The sequence below is a fragment of the Schistocerca nitens genome, chromosome 2 (genome assembly GCF_023898315.1).
Source record: "Schistocerca nitens isolate TAMUIC-IGC-003100 chromosome 2, iqSchNite1.1, whole genome shotgun sequence".
NCBI classification, from domain to species: Eukaryota; Metazoa; Arthropoda; class Insecta; order Orthoptera; family Acrididae; genus Schistocerca; species Schistocerca nitens.
The window spans coordinates 270,352,130-270,373,261 of NC_064615.1; the positions used below are offsets into that span (position 1 = coordinate 270,352,130).

Sequence of the window (21,132 nt, forward strand, 5' to 3'; positions counted from 1 at the left end):
CGCTGTTCAAGACATCGACAAGTGCAGAATCTTTTTTTGCGGTTTTAGGCACGTCCATTTTGTTAAAGTAACCGTGTGGTCTGCGAACCAAATAAAGCCGACAACGGCCACTGGAGATCGCTGAGACCTCAAATCACGTTAACAGTTCGTCCCGTGTGTAGACTAGGCTATCTCTCGTGAGGTCGGATGCCCGTCCGCGTACAAGTCCACGTTAGCTGCCGCGTCTCGTGCGAGGACGGCTTAAGCGAGTCAGAAATCTGTAACAGTGACAACGGAATAGATAGGCATGAAAGAAAAGTAAAAATCATTGTAGGCAGCTTTACAGAAGAAACAAACTATCGCTGGGGTGACACACCACCGTTGTTACCATTGGAGGTTAGGTCGGTGGTACATTATCATGTTTCTTTGTCTGTCAAATATGATACGTCAAATATTAATGTCAAAGCAATTTGATAGGTTGGTTGGCTTGTGGGATTAAAGGGACCAGACTGCAACGGTCATCGGTCCCCAATTTGATAGTGTAATAAGGAACTTTGTGAAATCTCGCATTTCGTCAAAGAAAAATAAGATCAAATCTAGGGCCTCGCCGTAGATTTTATCGTAAAAGTCGTTTGTCTTTTGTTCACTGCAATGTTAAATGTAACCACTTGGAGCGCTAGCATCGCTGCAGCTATGTGACGCCAGGAATATGTTTATAAACATGGCTTCAAAGTTTTAGTAGGTGTGTTCCATCAACTGCCCGGGAAGACACCAACATCGCAGCTGAACTGCAGGAGATGGATAATGTGAGGGGGCTGAGGTTTCCGCAAGGGCACTATGCACGCGATAAATCGTTTGCTGATGGCCAGGTGGGAAATGCTGCAGGTGGCAATTCCACAGCCACAGCCAACCATCTCTACCTACAAACCTGGATACACCCAGGCAGCTTTTCAGCAAGACGGAATAGAGGAAGAAGATACACTTTAATATAAACAAATTTTTCTTAGCTCTCTATTCTACTATGTCTATTTTTGAAATCGAGATGCCTCAAGTTAAAAAAATTCTTCATGTATTTCGTACGTTTCTACTAATTTTGTAGTTGATGGGACACAAAGTGTGATTATTGCTTTGGTCTACAATAAAAATACTTCTTACTGCACATAAAGTGTACTAAACATTTATTTACCTGCTGATATTCATCCTTTAGTGCTTTGTAAATTTCTTCACACGTTTCAGGGATTATTCTGGCTAATGTGCTCTGCGGTATTCGAGGGCTGCATTCTAAGTTAGAGTAACTCTCTCCTGTAGCAGGAAATCGGAGTGTAGCAGTGAGCCTGTCTTCTGCAGGTATAGCAATTCTTAAGTGAATATTCTGCTTTGTGATATGAGGAGCCACTTCACTCAGAAAATACTGAAATGTTTTCTCGTCCATTCTTAAGTAACTTATGTACAACTTGATGTCCTCCACTCGTAGCTCACGTAACAAATTTTGGTGAATGTTTTTATCAACTCGGGGTCAAACGCACGGCTTTACCCAAGAATGTTTCCTTTTTTCCCGCTTCGCTTCCAAATGCGCACACAGTGCAATTGTAGTACAAGCAATTGCAGCGCGTAATAACAAATTGTTATTATCAGCCATCTTGAACTTTGACGAAACAAATGGTGGCAATGTAATACCACTTTCCAGCGTCACGTCAAAGATCTTTGACAAAGAAATATGATTATATTCGTCAAATTTCTTTGACAAAGATCTTTGACGTGGCACTGTATCAAATTTCAAGATGGTGGGCAACTTCTTGTTACTTTGCGCTGCAGTTGCTTGTACCACAATTGCATTATGTGTGCATTTGGAAGAAAAGTGGCGGAAAAAATGAACATCCTTGGGTGAAGCCGTGGGTATTACGTCGAGATAGTAAAAGCATTCAGCAAAATTTGTTACGTGAGCTGCAAGTGGTGGACGTCAAGTCTTACAGAAATTGCTTACGAATGGATGAGAGTGCGTTCCAGTATTTGCTCAGTAAAGTGGCTTCTCACATTACAAAACAGACTACACACTTGAGAAATGCTATATGCGCAGAAGGCAGGCTCACCGTGGCACTACGATTTCTTGATGCAGGAGGGAGCAACTCTAGTAGGACTCGAGTAGCACACTGTACATTAACCAGAATAATCCCTGAAACTTGTGAAGCGATTTATAAAGCACTGAAGGGGGAATATCTGGAGGTAAATAAATGTTTAGTACATTATTTGGGCAATAAGAACTATTTTTATTTTTGAATAATTTAATTAATAGAATTAATATTGCAACAACTACAAAATTAATAAAAATTACGAAATAGATGAAGAGCTTTTAACTTGTGGTATCCGGAGTTCAAAAATAGAGAAAGTAAAATGGAGAGCTAAGAATTTTTTTTACTTATTTTAAAGTGTGATCACCTCCTCTACTCCGCTTGCTGAGAAGCTGTTCAGACGTTTCCAGATGTAAAGGAGGATGACTGTAGCTATGGTTGTGGGGTTGTGGATGTGAAGTCGCCTGCAGCATATTCCACCTGCCCATCACCACACAAGTAATAGCATGCATTGTGCTCCTTACTCGTCCTCCCACCACCCCCCATCCCCCACCCGACGAAGGAAGGTTGTAAAAAGAGTATCACCAAACATCAGTGGTCGCAACTTCGAAGCCGTGTTTACAAACACACTACAGAGATGTCAAATAGGGGTAGCGATGCCAGCGCTCCAACGGTTACATTTCACATTGCAGTGAACAGAAGATGGTCAACTTTTGTGATCAAATCTAAGGTGAGGCTCTAGATTTGGTCATTTTTCTTAGACAAAAGTTCCCTATTACACTTTTAATTGAACACACCGCCATTTGAGTGTGTTGTTGTTTATTTATTTACGACCCACGTTTCCGGTTTTTATGCTATTTTCGAGTGACTGGGTTTATGTCATTAATATATTACAGGACATCAAGCTATTACACTGTCAAATTTCATTGAAGTAAATATTTGACGTATCAGTTGTAACAAAGAAACACACTGAAGCGCCAGAGAAACTGGTATAGCCATGCGTTGTCAAATACGGAGGTATGTAAACAGACAGAATTCGGGGCTGCGATCGGCAACGCCTATATAAGACAACAGGTGTCTGCCGCAGATTTTACATCGTTTACTGATGCTACAGCGGCAGGTTATCAAGATTTAGTTTGAACGCGGTGTTATAGTCGGCGTACGAGCGATGGGGTACAGTATCTCCGTGGTAGGGATGAAGTGGGGATTTTCCCGTACGACCATTTCACGCGTGTACCGTGAATATCAGGAATCCGGTAAGACATCAAATCTCCGACATCGCTGCGGCCGGAAAAAGATCCTGCAAGAACGGGACCAACGACGACTGAAGAGAATCGTTCAACGTGACAATACTGCAACCATGCAGATTTCAATGCTGGGCCATCAACGAGTGTCAGTGTGCGAACGATCCAACGAAACATAATTGATATGGGCTTTCGGAGCCGGAGGCCCACTCTTGTACACTTGGTGACTGCAAGACGTAAAAGCTTTACGCCTCGCCTGGGCCCGTCAACACCGATATTGAACTGTTGATGACAGGAAACATGTTGCCTGGTCGGACGAGTCTCGTTTAAAATTGTATCGAGTGGATGGACGTGTACGGATTTGTAGACAAACTCATGAATCCACGGACCCTGCCTGTCAGTAGGGGACTGTTCAAGCTGATGGAGGCTCTGTAATGGTGTGGAGCGTGTGCAGTTGGAGTGATATGGGTCCCCTGATACGTTTAGATACGAATCTGACAGGTGACACGTACGTAAGCATTCTGTCTGAGCACCTGTGTCCATTCATGTCCATTGTGCATTCCGACGGACTTGGACAAATCCAGCAGGACAATGCGACACCCCATACGTCCCTAATTGCTAGAGAGTAGCTCCAGGAACACTGTTGTGAGTTTAAACTCTTCCACTGTCCACCGAACTAGTGTGACCTATTAGATAGTGTCGGAAGTTCCATGTGGCTTTTCGCAGATGATGCTGTAATATACAGAGAAGTTGCAGCATTAGAAAATTGCAGCTAAATGGAGGAAGATCTGCAGCGGATAGGCACTTAGTGCAGGGAGTGGCGACTGACCCTTAACATAGACAAATGTAATGTATTGCGAATACATAGAAAGAAGGATGCTTTATTGTATGATTATATGATAGTGGAACAAACACTGGTAGCAGTTACTTCTGTAAAATACTGGGAGTATGCGTGCGGAACGATTAGAAGTGGAATGATCATATAAAATAAATTGTTGGTAAGGCGGGTGCCGGGTTGAGATTCATTGGGAGAGTCATTAGAAAATGTAGTCCATCAACAAAGCAGGTGGCTTACAAAACACTCGTTCGACCTATACTTGAGTATTGCTCATCAGTGTGGAATCCGTACCAGGTCAGGTTGACAGAGGAGATAGAGAAGATCCAAACAAGAGCGGCGCGTTTCGTCACACGATTATCTGGTAAGCGTGATAGCGTTACGGAGATGTTTAGCGAACTCAAGTGGCCGACTCTGCAAGAGAGGCGCTCTGCATCGCGGTGTAGCTTGCTGTCCAGGTTTCGAGAGGGTGCGTTTCTGGATGAGGTATCGAACATATTGCTCTCCCCTACTTATACCTCCCGAGAAGGTCACAAATGTAAAATTAGAGAAATTCGAGCGCGCATGGAGGCTTTCCGGCAGTCGTTCTTCCCGCGTACCATACGCGACTGGAACAGGAAAGGGAGGTAATGGCAGCGGCACGTAAAGTGCCCTCCGCCACATACCGTTGGGTGGCTTGCGGAGTATAAATGTAGATGTAGATGAAACTCCCGACATGAACATTATTGAGCAAATCAGGGATGCCTTGCAACGTGCAGTTCAGAAGAGATCCCCACCCCTTCGTACCCTTACGGATTTATGGCCAGCTGTGGAGGATTGATGGTATCAAATCCCTCCAGCACTACTTCAGACACTAGTAGAGTAGTGCATGTCACGTCGTGTTGCGGCACTTCTGTGTGCTCGCGTGGGCCCTTGACGCGATATTGGGCAGGTGTACCAGTTTCTTTGGCTCTTCAGTGCACGATAGTGTATGACACTGGCCTTTCAGAGTCGCACGTGCCAGCGTCGCTGTGAGTGGAGGCGTGATTCTGTCGGGAGGCGCTCCGGATCAGCTGCAGAGCGGTTAACGAGGCCCTCCGGTTTGTTGTGTCGCCGTGGCCGGCCGGCGCGTGGTGGGGGTAGGCAGCCCGGTCCCCGCTCCCCTTCCCCCTCCCCGTGACGCCACTGCGCTCCAGCGCTGCCTCGGCCGTCGCCGCCGCCGCTCTCAGTGAGTCGCGGGCCGCGATGGCGCGAGTGCGGCTGCTGGCGCTGGCGGTGGGCGTGGCGGCCGCGGCGGGCCGCGCGCGCGGGTGCGAGCCGCTGGCCATCGACATGTGCCGCGGCATCGGCTACAACCACACGGGGCTGTCGGCGCTGGCGCAGAAGGAGGCCGAGTTCATGCTGCAGTCGTTCAACCCGCTGGTGCAGTACGGCTGCTCGGCGCAGCTGCAGCTGCTGCTGTGCGCCGTGTTCGCGCCCATGTGCACCGACAAGGTGGCGGCGCCGATCGGGCCGTGCCGCGGCCTCTGCCACGCGGTGCGCCGCCGCTGCCTGCCCGTGCTGCAGGGCTTCGGGTTCCCCTGGCCCGCGTCGCTCAACTGCTCGCTCTTCCCGGCCGACAACAACCACGAGACCATGTGCATGGAGGGTCCCGGCGAGGACGAGCCGCCGCCGCCCTCCGCCGACGCCCCCGCGCCGCCCCCGACGCCGCCGCTGCCTCCGCGCGACGCCTGTCCGCAGGTATGGCGCTGCCGCGTCCCGCCTAGTGCCTCGTTTCTGCTCCGACCGACAACAAGGTTTTAACGTCCCGCCCTATGTTGTCATTACAGTCGGCAAAAACGGTGTCGGAAAGGAATTCGTCCGTATCTGTCTTAAAGCAAACAAATCGCCTTAAACCGTTTGGGAAATCAGAGGAAAAGCTTCCTGTGTGCAGAGGCCGCCCTTCCCACGGTTAACAAAATTCATTTTCACTTAACTTTCCGGCTGGATGCACTTTCTTTCGGCAAAGCCGTCAGCTGACCAAATGAAAAGCACGCTGTTTGCGCCACCTGGCTATGCATCGCGTAAGTTTTTTCTGTTTCATCTTGGGTATTAACAACCGCTTAAGCTGTATTTTGGTCCTTTATCGCTGTACCACTACCGGTTTCGTGGCGTTAAAGCCACATCTTCAGGTGTCACATGATAAAAAATTAGATCGGAAAAGCTCGGAATCATTTTTCCCAACATTCGTTATCCGTCAAGTACAAAACACCGCTAAAAGACGGCATGACGGCGATTAAAAACTGCCAAATTTCTGTGTAGTGGATGGGTCCAAAGTATCATAGTGGTCGCTTCTCCAATCTATATGGAACCGCGTACAGTGGACGCGGCCGTGTGCTCTGTTATAGTATGTTACCGTTTTCTAGCTCTGTGTTGTCGATTTTCTGAGAAGACTAGCGACGACCACAGCATTCTGTCTGAACGAGCCTGAAAAACCTCTGTTAAACCACACCTGCACCTCGCCTCGAGACAATTCCCTTTCTCGCAAGTTATTATTCGACTACAATATCTAGCGCCAAATGCAGAGAAATGTAAGTTATTGATGTTTAGTGGGAAGAGCAAACCTGTAATGTTCGGATACGGTATTAGTAGTGTCCGACTTTACACAGTCACGTCTTCCAAATATCTGGGCATAACGGTGCACAGTGATATGGATTGGAACGAGCATGTGAGGGTTGTGATAGGGAAGCCGAATGGTCGACTTCGGTTTATTGGGAGAATTCTAGGAATGTGTGGTTCGTCTGTAAATGTTCAAATGTTCAAATGTGTGTGACATCTTACGGGACTTAACTGCTAAGGTCATCAGTCCCTAAGCTTACACACTACTTAACCTAAATTATCCTAAGGACAAACACACACACCCATGCCCGAGGGAGGACTCGAACCTCCGCCGGGACCAGCCGCACAGTCCGTGACTGCAGCGCCTAAGACCGCTCGGCTAATCCCGCGCGGCCGTCTGTAAAGGAGACCGCATATAGTGTGGTGTCACCGCCAGACACCACACTTGTTAGGTGGTAGCCTTTAAATCGGCCGCGGTCCGTTATTATACGTCGGACCCGCGTGTCGCCACTATCAGTGATTGCAGACCGAGCGCCGCCACAAGGGAGGTCTAGTCTAGAGAGAATCCCTAGCACTCCCCAGTGCTACAGCCGACTTTACTAGCGATGGTTCACTGTCTACATACGCTCTCATTTGCAGAGACGACAGTTTTGCATAGCCTTCAGCTACGTCATTTGCTACGACCTAGCAAGGCGCCATATTCAGTTCCTATAATTACTTTAAGAATGTATTCTGAACAGATATTATAATGAATCATGTACCGTCAAGAGCGACGTTCAACATTAATGGATTAAAGTTAGGTATCAAACTAATTACGTCCGCTTTCTGAATTCTCATTCCTTGTCATGTTCCAGACCTCACGTCAGTATAGTTCTTCCCTACTCACGCCAGCCTGCGTGAGCTAAAACGCGTGCATTTCGGCCTCCACTCGTAACACGGTGTTGGCTCTTCTGCTAACACAAAATATAGGACGCTAGTGCGACTTATTCCGTACCAGGTCGGATTAAAGGAAGACATCGAAGCAATTCAGAGGCGGGCTGCTAGATTTGTTACTGGTGGGACGGAGCAATACGCACGTTTTACGGAGAAGCTTCGGGAACTGAATGGGAATCGCCGGAGGGAAGGCGGCGTTCTTTTCGAGGAACACCAGTGAGAAAATTTAGAGATCCGGCATCTGAAACTGACTGCAGAACGATTCTGTTGCCTCCAGCATACACTGCGCCGCGAGAATGATATACGAGAAATTAGGTGTCATACGGAGGCATATAGATAGTCATTTTCTCCTCGCTCTGTTGGCGAGTGGAACAGGAAAGCAAACAGAGTACCCTCCGCCACGCACCGTGCAGTCGATTGCGGAGTATCCCTGTAGACTTGATGTAGATATTGCACTTGGAACTGTGTGCGCTTCGGTCGGATTATCTTGAGTCTTTATCGAGATGTTTCACGAGGACTCGGTGAACCACTTGACAGTAACTCCACAACTGTCCCCAAAGCAATCACAGCGCGAGGCTTTTCCTAGTCTCCGCTGTACTAGTTTACTGTAATGTCAACGCGTGTTTTCCTAACAGCCACGGGAGACTAAGCACAACAATATCGTGGTCGGCTACGTGCACGTTAATCGCTGCAATTGTTGTGATTTTCAGTCCGAAGACTCGAATGATGCAGCTCTCCATGCCACTATACCCTGTGCAACCCTCTTCATCTCTACACAACCTATACGGATAAAGTCGGGAAAACAGGAAAAGGTTACAGTTTAATTTCCCACCCGTCGACGTCATTAGGCACGGATCACAACCTCGAACTGGGGAATGAAACGGGCCGTGACCTTTTCACAGGTATCGTCCCGGCATTTGCAATAAATGATTCGAAGAAACAACGGAAAACCTATTTCTGAGTGCCTTGATGGAGGATTTGAACTACTGTCACCATTCGCTGGATTCTGTAGGACAAGAAGTAGACTTGCATTGAGGGACGAAGGTTCAAATCTCCCCTCCCTAAATCGCTTAAGCAGAAATCCCGAAATGATTCCTTTTAAGGGTCGCGGCCGACTACATTCCCCAATTCGAATTTCTGCTCCGAACCCAATGACCTCTTCTTCGACTACACATTAATCTTCCCTCTTTCGTTTCTTTCAGACGAGTATATGGAATGTATTTTGCGCTCGCGTATAATCACTTTTCTAGAGACCAACAACTTCTCTCCGCGAATCAACGTGGTTTCAATAAGCACCGATCGTGAGACAACTGGCGTACTAGATTCGTTTATGACAGCTCAGGTTCATGCAGTGTTTATCAACTTCCGGAAAGCCACGACAGCAGCTTCGTACACAAAACTCGTAAGTAAACAGTATTCATTTGTTCCACAAAATTTCGGACGAACTGCCGCATGTCTGCAATATCCGCAGAGTCTTCTGGCCATCCTCAGGTGATACTGGCGAAAACTCCCTGAGCTCTGGTATTTAAGGCCCCTCCGGCACATGCGTGGTGGATTCACTTGTTGCGCGTGCGCTACTTGAGCGCGTTCGGTTCTGCTACGCCGCGCGCCCCCCGTGTTGAAAACTCACCGCATCGATATTAATTCGATTGTCTTCCCACGGTTCCATCACAGACCTACGAAGGCTACGGAGGACATGAAGTTTTTCGACAATTCGATTCCATGCCGAATTCAATTGGTAACCGCCGTCACGATTAATAAGAGGCTCATTGTCAGACAGCCATATTTGGCTCTGAGCACTATGGGACTCAACTTCTGAGGTCATTAGTCCCCTAGAACTCAGAACTAGTTAAACCTAAGTAACCTAAGGACATCACAAACATCCATGCCCGAGGCAGGATTCGAACCTGCGACCGTAGCGGTCTTGCGGTTCCAGACTGTAGCGCCTTTAACCGCACGGCCCCTTCGGCCGGCCAGCCGTATTTCCACGGATTCAGTAATAATAGAACTCCAAAAGTTAGACGTATGGGCCACAATTTTTGTCTCATTGTAATTCCTGGCATGACCAGTGGAAATACAGTGTTCGGCGATGGCAGACTTACAAGGCTGAAGAAGGCGAGTATGCCGCTGATGTTCTACAATGCGATACTGCACAGTACGCGAACGGTGTATGGTGCAGGGTATTTCCGCCCCTTCGTGTTTCATTCTCGGATAGGACGGGAGAAGTGAAAATAATTCTAGCACCTAATAAACTCCTCCATATACGTTGCAAAGGGTTGCGTAATATACACCCAGGTCAAGATGGCTGGACGGACATTTCAGCGTTGGTGCGGTGGTAAATAAATAAGTTGGCATAAGATTATTCAGCTGAGTAGATCAGTAAAACATGTTAGTAACTCGATTCAGTGAATCGTATAGCAGTACATTACATTTAAGTATCTCATTTATCTGTCAGGTCAGTTGCTGATAGATTGGCAACATGCCACGTTGGAGGAATGATAAAACACTAAAAATTTTCCATTGCTTATGTGGGCGCTGACTGCATATGGACCGTAATGTCTTGTGTACTGTCGACTTCCCTTGTAAAAATCGGTGTTCAACGGTCCTTGAACTACATCCTGGATGTATAGTACTGACTCCATTTTTGTTCTTGGCGATATGGTTTCTTTTGGACGGCTAACGATACTTAGGATGGCAGTTCATAGTTTTTCTTATAAAAAAATTTGCTCAAATCTGCGAGATTGTCATTCTGGAAAAGTATTGTTTAGGTACTCCACCTGCGAGTTCCCTAAGGCGCGCTTAGGTAGCTCCATAAAATTCATTTTCGTTATCAGACACTTCTTCCGGGGTAAGCGTTGCTCTGAGATTTAATACCTGAAACACACTGCCTTTGCAGAACTTATTGTTGTCATCTTCCTCCGCATTCAGCACTTGACTACAACTAAGTTACGTTTGATTTGTTCACTTGTTCTTACCCCATTTATTAGCGATTTCAAAACACTCATAACTTGACTAAATTACACTGAGGTGACAAAAGTCATGGGATACTTCCTAATATCGTGTCGGACCTCTTTGCCCGGCGAAGTGCAGCAATTCGACGTGGTATGGACTCAACCAGTCGCTGGAAGTCCCCTGCAGAAATATTGAGCCATGCTGCCTCTATGGCCGTTCGTAATTGCGAAAGCGTTGCCGGTGCAGGATTTTGTGCACGAACTAAATGGCTCTGAGCACTATGGAACTTAACATCTGTGGTCATCAGTCCCCTAGAACTTAGAACTACTTAAACCTAACTAGCCTAAGGACATCACACACATCCATGGCCGAGGCAGGATTCGAACCTGCGACCGTAGTGGTCACGCGGTTGCAGACTGAAGCGCCTAGAACCGCACGGCCACACCGGCCGGCTGTGCACCAACTGACCTTTCGATTATGTCCCACGTCGAGCGATCTGGGTGGCCAAATCATTCGCGCGAATTGTCCAGAACAACCAATCGCAAACAATTGTGGTCTGGTGACATGGCACATTTCCATCCATACAAATTCCACCGTTGTTTGGGAACATGAAGTGCACGAATAGCTACAAATGGTCTAGTAGCCGAACATAGCTATTTACAGTCAATGATAAGTTCAGGTGGACCAGAGGACCCAGTCCATTCCATGAAAACACAGTCCACACGGTCATGGAGACAGCACCAACTTGTACAGTGCCTTGTTGACAACCTGGGTCCATGGTTTCTCGCAGTCTGCGCCACACTCGAACCCTGCTATCAGCTCTTATCATACTAACAGAACCCGGGACTCATCTGACCAGGCAGCACTTTTCCAGTCGTCTAGGGTCCAACAGATTTGGTCACGAGCCCAGGAGAAGCGCTGCAGGCGATGTCGTGCTGTTAGCATAGGCACTCGCATCGGTCGTGTGCTGCCATAGCTCATCAACACCAAATTTCGCGGCAATGTCCTCATAGAAACGTTCGTCGCACGTCCCACATTGATTTCTGCGCTATTTCACACTGTGTTTCTTGTCTGTTATCACTGACAACTCCATGCAAATGCCGCTGCTCTCGGTCGTGAAGTGAAGGCCGTCGGCCAATGCTTTGTCCGTGTGAGAGGTAATGCCCGAAATTTGTTGCTGTCGGCATACCCTTGACTCTATGGATCTCGAAATATTGTCCACCTCCGTTGCGTAGCGGTAGCGTTTCCGCGTATCACGCAGGGGGCCCGGGTTCAGTTCCCGGCGGGGGACTGGATGTTGTGTGTCCTGCATCATCATTGACCCGCAAGTCGCCGAAGTGGCGTCAACTAAAAAGTACATGTAATACGGCGGCCGAACTCCCACGCATGGGGCCTCCTGGCCAACAATGCCTTATACTCATTTCCATTTCTTCGGAATATTGAATTCTCTAACAGTTTCCAAAATGGAATGTCCCTTGCATCTAGCTTCAACTACCATTCCGCATTCAAAGTCAGTTAATTCTTGTCGTGCAGCCATAATCACAACGGATACCTTTTTGTATGAATCTGACAACTGCGCCACTGCACTGTTCTTTTATACCTTGTGTACGTGACGCTATCGCCATCTGTGTATGTGCACATCGCTATCCCCATGACTTTTTTCCACCTAAATTTATTATACTTTATTTGTAATGAGACCTAAGAGCCAAAACAGATATTCTGATTGACAACAGTCTGCTGGACAGTCGTCCTTTTGTTTTTGGTTTTTCCTATCCTGCACAGTTTCGGCTCTTTAGCTATTTTAAAGTGTCTGAGATACATACCAGCATACTATCCAAGAGAATAAGGATATCTTAATACCAACAAACGCGAACCAGTGTGGCAGACTGTTATCCTTCAGGAAACTTTCGATTAGTCAAGTGTTCTCGGTGCCAACAAGGCGTAGTCAAATGGGACTCTCTACCCACAGCAGTCGGGCTGGATTGGGGTATATGTTTCAGCACGTGCTGGACGCATGGCAGCGATCTCGTGAGCAATTGTGGCGACAAGCTGCTTTTTCAGGAGCAAATCCGCGGACCGTCATATAGGTTACGCCCCGCTAAATTCCAGAAACAGATTTAAGCTGATATTAGAAAAGTGAGTTGAGAAAATAAGTCTGTGAGCAGGTAAATTCGTATAAAATATTTGTTTCTGTATGTTTAGAGAAACTGAAGTCACTTTTCATCTTTTTCATGCTCATGTAAGCTTCGAATAACGTCCAAAGATTATTATTACTATTATTAGTAGTACTAGTTTTATTCCTTACCGATAAATGACGTTTCTGGATTTTCCATGCCAGTATTGTACTTTCTGTTAATGGTTTCGTCTCGTACGTCATCGCCTAGTCAATTTGGTAAAGAAACAACCAAAAGCTAACAACCAAAAGCTAACAACCAAAAGCTAATGACTGCTTCCAACAGACGCGTTAAATGCATTCAAGAAATAATGAAGCAATTCCACGATGAGAACCACCTATACTAGTTCTACACTTGCACCCCTAATAGCCGAAGGTCCATTCATTTTTGCGTAGGTACTCTTCAGAAATGTGTAGATGCCTACATAGCGATGATTACATAGCGAACGCTTCAATCTACTTCCGTAGCCCTGCCATTAGACAGATAGAACCTACACAGCGTGAAGTATTACGTAAGTACCAGTTATTTTCTAATGCGGTATTTTAAGTAATACCTCACGATCGGCCTTGTAATGTTTGTTGTTAGGTATAAGTTAAGGGCACTAGATATGTTTATGGTTTACCCCAGCGCGCTATGCTGGGGCAATGAGTTTTTTCTTTCCTTTTCTTTTTCTTTTTTCCTTCCACACTATATGAATATTAATAGATTGAGCATAAATTTCGGAACGAAAATTTATTACTCAGCAACGGAACTGCCTGACAGATTAAAACCGTGTGCCGAATTCGTTCTCGGGCCGGAAATCTTGGCTTTCACGCCCAGGTACGGGCAACGTTGAAGCTGTGACGACGGGACTTGAGTGGTGCCTTCATATCTCAGGCGCTGAGTGGACAGAAATGACTTTCCTCTTGCCGTGACCACTGAAGTTTAGTAAACAAACCGCTGCAGCTCATATTGAAAGTATTAAGCATGACATGTCCTATGTCATTAAACCACACACACACACACACACACACACACACACACAAAACATAATTGTCAATCACAAAACATATCACGAGCCACGCAGATGTCCAGATGACGTAACGAATGACTGGATCACGATCAGAATTCTGTCTGAAGAATAAACATATTACTTACAATTTGTTTTCAACTTAACAGAAAACTTTTATGGAGCAAGTTGTAAATTCGCTCGGTCCGAAACGATGGGAGAAACTGTGCTATCAATGACTATATGAAATAGCACTACAGTAAAATACAGTACTGGCCATTAAAATTGCTACACCAAGAAGAAATGCAAATGATAAACGGGTATTCATTGGACAAATATATTATACTACAACTGACATGTGATTACATTTTCACGCGATTTGGGTGCATAGATCCTGAGAAATCAGTACCCAGAACAACCACCTCTGGCCGTAATAACGGCCTTGATACGCCTGGGCACTGAGTCAAACACAGCTTGGATGGCGTGTACAGGTAAAGCTGTCCTTGCAGCTTCAGCACGATACCACGGTTCATCAAGAGTAGTGACTGGCGTATTGTGACGAGCCAGTTGCTCGGCCACCATTGACCAGACGTTTTCAATTGGTGAGAGAACTGGAGAATGTGCTGGCCAGGGCAGCAGTCGAACATTTTCTGTATCCAGAAAGGCTCGTACAGGACCTGCAACATGCGGTCGTGCATTATCCTGCTGAAATGTAGGGTTTCGCAGGGATCGAATGAAGGGTAGAGTCACGGGTCGTAACACATCTGAAATGTAACGTCCACTGTTCAAAGTGCCGTCAATGCGAACAAGAGGTGACCGAGATGTGTAACCAATGGCACCCCATACCATCACACCTGGTGATACGCCAGTATGGCGATGTCGAATGCACGCTTCCATTGTGGTTCACCGCGATGTCGCTAAACACGGATGCGACCATCATGATGCTGTAAAGAGAACCTGTGTTCATCCGAAAAAATGACGCTTTGCCATTCGTGCACCCAGGTTCGTCGTCGAGCACACCATCGCAGGTGCTCCTGTCTGTGATGCAGCGTCAAGGGTAACCGCAGCCATGGTCTCAGAGCTGATAGTCCATGCTGCTGCAAACGTCGTCGAACTGTTCGTGCAGATGGTTGTTGTCTTGCAAACGTCCCCATCTGTTGACTCAGGGATCGTGACGTGGCTGCACGATCCGCTACAGCGATGTGGATAAGATGCCTCTCATCTCGACTGCTAGTGATACGAGGCCGTTGGTAACCAGCAGGGCGTTCCGTATTACCCTCCTGAGCCGACCAATTCCATATTCTGCTAAGAGTCATTGGATCTCGACCAACGCGAGCAGCAATGTCGCGGTACGATAAACCGCAATCGCGATAGGCTACAATCCGACCTTTATCAAAATCGGAAACGTGATGGTACGCATTTCTCCTCCTTACACGTGGCATCACAATAACGTTTCACCAGGCAACGCTGGTCAACTGCTGTTTGTGTATGAGAAATCGGTTGGAAACTTTCCTCATGTCAGCACGTTGTAGGTGTCGCCACCGGCGCCTTGTGTGAATGCTCTGAAAAGTTAATGATTTGCATATCACAGCATCTTCTTCCTGTCGGTTAAATTTTGCGTCTGTAGCACGTCATCTTCGTGGTGTAGAAATTTTAATGGCCAGTAGTGTATATGAAACTGGCGTACATAGAACGCTTGGACAAAAATTGGAGAAATGCGTGGTTGAACATAAATGCGGTAGCTAGCCAAGTCTGCAGGTAGCACTCTTTTGTTTGACCACGAACGGCACCTGAGCAATGCCCTCAACACGATATAATTGTCAGTCGCGTTCAAAACAGTGTTCTGTGTAGTTGTGAGTGTATTGTGTTGGAGCTGAATAAATTCCAACGTGGGCAAACTGTTGATGCTCGTATGGTGGCTGCTTCCGTAACGAAGATAGCCGAAGTGTTTCCCGTTTCACGAGGCGCCACGTCGAAGATTTATACCACGTACAGGGAAACCGGAATAATATCATCTGCTAAGTTACCGCGGACGAACTGCGTGTTGAGTGATGGTGGCTGAAGTTATGAAAGACGATTGTGATGAAAATTAACAGGAGACAGCTGCAGAAGTCACTGCACGACGGAATGTCGCAGTCGCGAACCCTGTCACCAACAAAAGAGCACGAAGGCTGCTGCGTAACCTGAAAACTGCAGGGCGTGCTGGAATTCCAAGACCACTCATCGGTGGTGCAAATGCGCCCAACAGGAAAACATGGAGCCCGAGCCATAAGTAGTGGACCTGGGGGATAAGTGGAATAATGTCATTTGGTCGGACGAGTCTTCTTGCACACTGATTCTTATTTCTAGCAGCGTCTACGTCCCAAGAGTGAAACATGATGGGTAGTTCGCTGATGATTTGTGCAGCCATGTCATGGTATTCCACAGGCGCTATGGCCGCTTTGCAGGATTATGTGGCTATTTTGGTTGATGAGGTCCATCCCATGGTACAGTGTTTGTTCCCCAATGGTGACTCTATATTCTAAGTCGACAGGGCACCCGCTGACACAACTCGCAACGTCAGGACTCTGTGTTGTGTACACCAGGATGAATTTTCGAATCTCACCTGGCCACCAATCACCGGATCTCAATATTATTCCGCCTTTGTGGTCGGCTTTGGAGAGAAGGGTGCGTGATCGCTATGCACCTCCATTATCGTTGCCTGAACGTGCCCCTATTTTGCAGGAAGAATGGTACCAGTTTCCCTTGAAAACCATACAGGATCTATACTTATCCATTCCGAGACAACTGATAGCTGTTTGAATTCCGTCCACTTTCCTACAACGTTGAAGCGTGAATTTTCCTTCAAAATCTTTTCTTAAGAATTTACTTTATCTACTAGCGATTCATCAAGAACATTAACACATTTAATCACACTATGTGAGCGTGGAAGTAGTTGCCAGTGGGTAACTGATGAAAACAAATCAAATTTCTTTCAACAAATGGAAATTTTATTCGTAAAAGCCCCCTTTTTTAAAAAACAGATTTAAAATTATAATCAGAAAGCCCCCTCTAAATATTAAGTTACAGTTTATTCAGAGGCAGCATGAACAATTCTTGACTGCATGAGCTTTCGGGCTGAGAACCTTGCCGCTCCCTTTTGACACGGCCGTAGTCACGACCGCTCACAACAACCTCTGGAAGACTACATTGGTGCAGATCTGCAACACACCAGATTACTTTAAACTAAAAATTTTAACAACTCACACAAGCACATAAACTATGCACCCCGTAGGAGGGATGGAAATGGTACAAAACACTAACATTAAAAGATTAACTTGCCACCGAAGGGGCACCTTGATTTTTAAAAAAAGGTATTACGGTGGAAGGGTGGCAATCTTATATACTAAAATGACCATTTAAATAAAAACCCATGAAATGCAGTCTTACATAAAATATACAAGGTTGGCCAAACATGCTCTACATTACACATATACCGCCTCTCAAGATGATAGGCACGATAAAAACATATTTCAGGAATTCGGCCGTTACACTTCAAGCAATAAATTCGTTAACACCGAATCCGACAAACATGACAGAGGCAGCTATTAACGTACGGCAAATCGACAGACAGGCAGAGACTAACTGCCTAACAAATACGGACGGGAGTCAGACGAGCAAGCTGGGAACGAGAGACTGATCAAGAAAACAAGTAAATGAAACAACATATCACGAATAACTGCGATGTCTGGCGAAGACCTGGCGCAGCAGCCCCAAAACGCTCTCCAGAACCGTCCGCTGCCAGCTGCTTCAACGGACGCAGGAAGGCGCGCCGAACTCCCGTCTCACGGCGTCGCAGCTCGCACCGGCCAGACCGACGTCGTGGGTTGGCTCCTGTTGCTCTCGTGTCGGCCGCGAAGCCACTACCCCTCGTATACGGCGCGGCCCACTGGACTGACGTGGCGACCTCACATGCGCCGACGCTCAAGACGGACAAGTCATCTTGTGTCCCAGTGCGCGACCGACCAACTGATCGATCCAACCGCCAATGACCATTGCCTGAACAAACTCGAGCAGACTGGCGGCCAAACACATACTAGCACACCGGACGACAGACAGACACTGACTGCCCCACACTGACCCGGCTGACCAACTGACCAGACTCCCCCTAGCGAGCTGATAGCGCCCCTTAAATGCACGTGAACAGGCTACCTTTCCCCTTTCCCACCAGAGGGAGACACCAAAGCTGCATTGCCACAGCGGCGCCACTGCCAGAAACGGATGGCGACTGCTTCACACTACGCGCTGTGGCGCGCTCTTCAAAACAGCAATTTTTATCACGGCTCAAACATATTAGGCATTGTAATGTTTTGCGTTTTTGGTGTTTCCATATTATTGTCCACCCTCTGATTCTGCTTCACCGCCCAGATTATGTGACGTGGCATTGCGGCGGTGTCGGCGTAAGGAAGATGCAAAGCAGAGTGGCGGGGAAGCATTTCAAGACAAGGTCAGAGATACACACAGCCTGGCCATACGAAATATCATCCACCCCTGCTGGACAGCAGTACGACCGTATCTCGGCAACTACATGCAGCAGCCCGCTCGACCAGAAACGTTGCCGAGTAATACTGCAATACCGCTGCTACATCGCAGGAACAGGTCTACTAAAGAGACTGCTGACACCACGCTTGTCCGCCCTATTCTGGAGTATTGCTGTGCGGTGTGGGATCCGCATCAGGTGGGACTGACGGATGACATCGAAAAAGTACAAAGGAGGGCAGCTCGTTTCGTAATATCGCGAAATAGGGGACATACTGTCACAGACCTGATACGTGAATTGGAGTGGCAATCATTAAAACAAGTGCGTTTTTCGTTGCGACGGGATCTTCTCATGAAATTACAATCACCAGTTTTCTCCTCCGATTGCGAAAACATTCTGTTGGCACCCACCTACACAGGGAGAAATGGTCGTGACGATAAAATAAGAGAAATCAGGGCTCGCACAGAAAAATTTAAGTGCTCCTTTTCCCGCGTGCCTTTCTAGAGTGCAACGGTAGAGAGACAGCTTGAAGGTGGTTCATTGAACCCTCTGCCAGGCACTTTATTCTGAATAGCAGAGTAATCACGTAGATGTAGATGTCGGCAACATTGTCGCGGCGACACATCGCCGTAAAATATGGACCGCTTGAGCGCGCCGTCACACAGTCTGGACATAGACTAGTCCTCTTTTGAAGGTGACGACTGCTATCTGCACTTAATTACGAAGTATACAATGTTGCAGCGCTTGTTTCCTTCCTTTGAGTTCACACCAAGCTGTTCCTTCACCGAAACTAACAACGAGCTGCTCGATTTCTGCCAAACATTTAGCAAGTGGGAGAGGCAGAACCTTAAGACAGCGGTTATGCGTTACGACAAGTTTTCTGTTAAAATTCTGTGAGACTACTTTCTGAATAGAGTTAGGCCACGTCCGGTATCATTTCCTTCGGTGCACATCTCGCGAAGTGACCGTAACGCCTAAATCAGAAAAATTTGAAAACTCGTCCCTCGCGGTGGACATGGAACCACGCTACACGCCGTGGGGTGTACAATTAGGTATGTAGGATGTTCTCTTTCAATGCCTCAGCTGTTAGTTTCATCTTTGCGCAATGCCATTTACTTTCGTTACGATGATCCGGATGCTGTGTCTTGCGACCCCGCTATGCTGCTCACGTAAATCTCGATTTGCTCGGGTTTCGACTTAGATGGCGTCACGCGCTCTTTCTGCCAGCCTACAACTGAATAAGCAGACGCTTATACGCGCAGGAAGAATAGGGAGCTACAATCTGGCCACGTAATCGGCAGGTGGATTGCAAAGTAGTTGGGAGATGAACGCTATTTGGCACTAACGTGGCGAGTAGGACTCTGTGAGCTCTCATAAGAAAATGTAAGTATATCCTCGATTCAAAGGAATCCGTACTCGAATGTACCTCAGACTGTTCCCTTACAAGTCCACTCATCGTCGCTGTTTAGGTTAAGCAAATTCGACTAAAAAAATGAACGTTTTATTATTACCATTTACAATGATGCAGTAATACATTTTGAAATGACAAAGACGCCAAGAACATTGTGTTCCATGCATCGTGTATGCGCTCGAGAAAATTTTAATACTCATGACGTTACGGCGCTTCCGATAAGTTGGTAAAAATGCATTGACGTAAGTGAGGGCTGTTAAGATAGCCGTTCGCGCTGTTTCTCATGTATTCTATTCCTAAACTAGCTGATAGCTCAGCATAGCTTGCGCACTTATTTTCCCAATCTTGTATTCAGGCAATGCGGGTTATATTTACATGTCACTCCCTCCCCCTGCTCGGCGAACGCATTCTCATCATAACATAAGAGTGAAGCAATGGCGCGGAAAGCTATCGATCTGATACTAACATTTCTCATTTCGATTATTTTCCATGTCACCGCCTATCCACTCACAACTGCAAGTCTACGATTGCTACGCATGTTACTCCCAGTATTTATCCAGCTGGGAAGTGGCATATGCATAGAATTTGGTTGAAATTCCTCCACGCAATCGTTAGTTATGCTTTACAAGCTATCCACTTTCACGCCTTCACCATGAGTCAACTCCCAAATACCTTAGCAGCCCAGATTACTTTGGATTTCGCACTAATATTCGTCGTTTTCGAATATTTTTACTTTACCCACAACATCTCTCACGCACACCCACGCGGGTCAAATGTCTTAGGACCTGTCATCAATCTGGCAAAGGCAATATTTTCGGAAGTATAGATATAGGTAATTTTTGATAAATTCTCACAGTGATATGGATGCTGCCAATAAGTCGGCAGTAGAATGTCGCCACTTTCGATGAATCGGAATTTTTTATACATCAAGAATAGTTTTTACATGAAAAAATCGTCAAACTTAAAACAGGAAACTCTTATTTACATTTTTTGTATAACCTAGGCGCCACCGATTTTCGCTCTAGCATTACCAACAAATTTTCTCAAGTTTTGGAAAAAGACTGATTTTTTCGTAGCATTTGAAGAAATAAAAAGAGCATCTGTAAATTAGTAGCTTCCACATTTTTTTGAAGTTCTACTTTGTATTTTAGTTCAATGTTGGCTTAAAAGTGGTGTCGACCTAAATATCAAAAAGAAACAACATCTGGTCAACAACAGACTTACTATCAAAAATTTGAAGAGGTACATAAAAATAATCGTTGATTTTGCAGGACGCCCATTTCTCTCATTTATAAAGTAGTTCAACGGTAGGTTGTTCAACGGTTGCAGACTGACAGTTGAGAATATGTGTGATATCTCTATACCGTCAAGAAGTCCAATGAATTCATTAAAAATTTTTAAAAAATATTTACCACATCGATGAATAGAGGTGTCGTCTATCATGTGATATT

The 21,132-nt window shown here is 46.4% G+C and overlaps 1 protein-coding gene across 1 annotated transcript in view; it reads left to right on the forward strand.

Annotated features, from left to right (window-relative positions):
• The first annotated feature begins 5,438 nt into the window (after positions 1 to 5,438).
• The window catches only part of LOC126234979 (frizzled-4), a 460,147-nt gene continuing 444,453 nt past the window's right edge, over positions 5,439 to 21,132 (forward strand). Inside the window, exon 1 of the mRNA XM_049943718.1 lies at positions 5,439 to 5,743. Coding sequence (XP_049799675.1) covers positions 5,439 to 5,743 — 305 coding nt within the window. The remainder of the gene's footprint in view (positions 5,744 to 21,132) is intronic.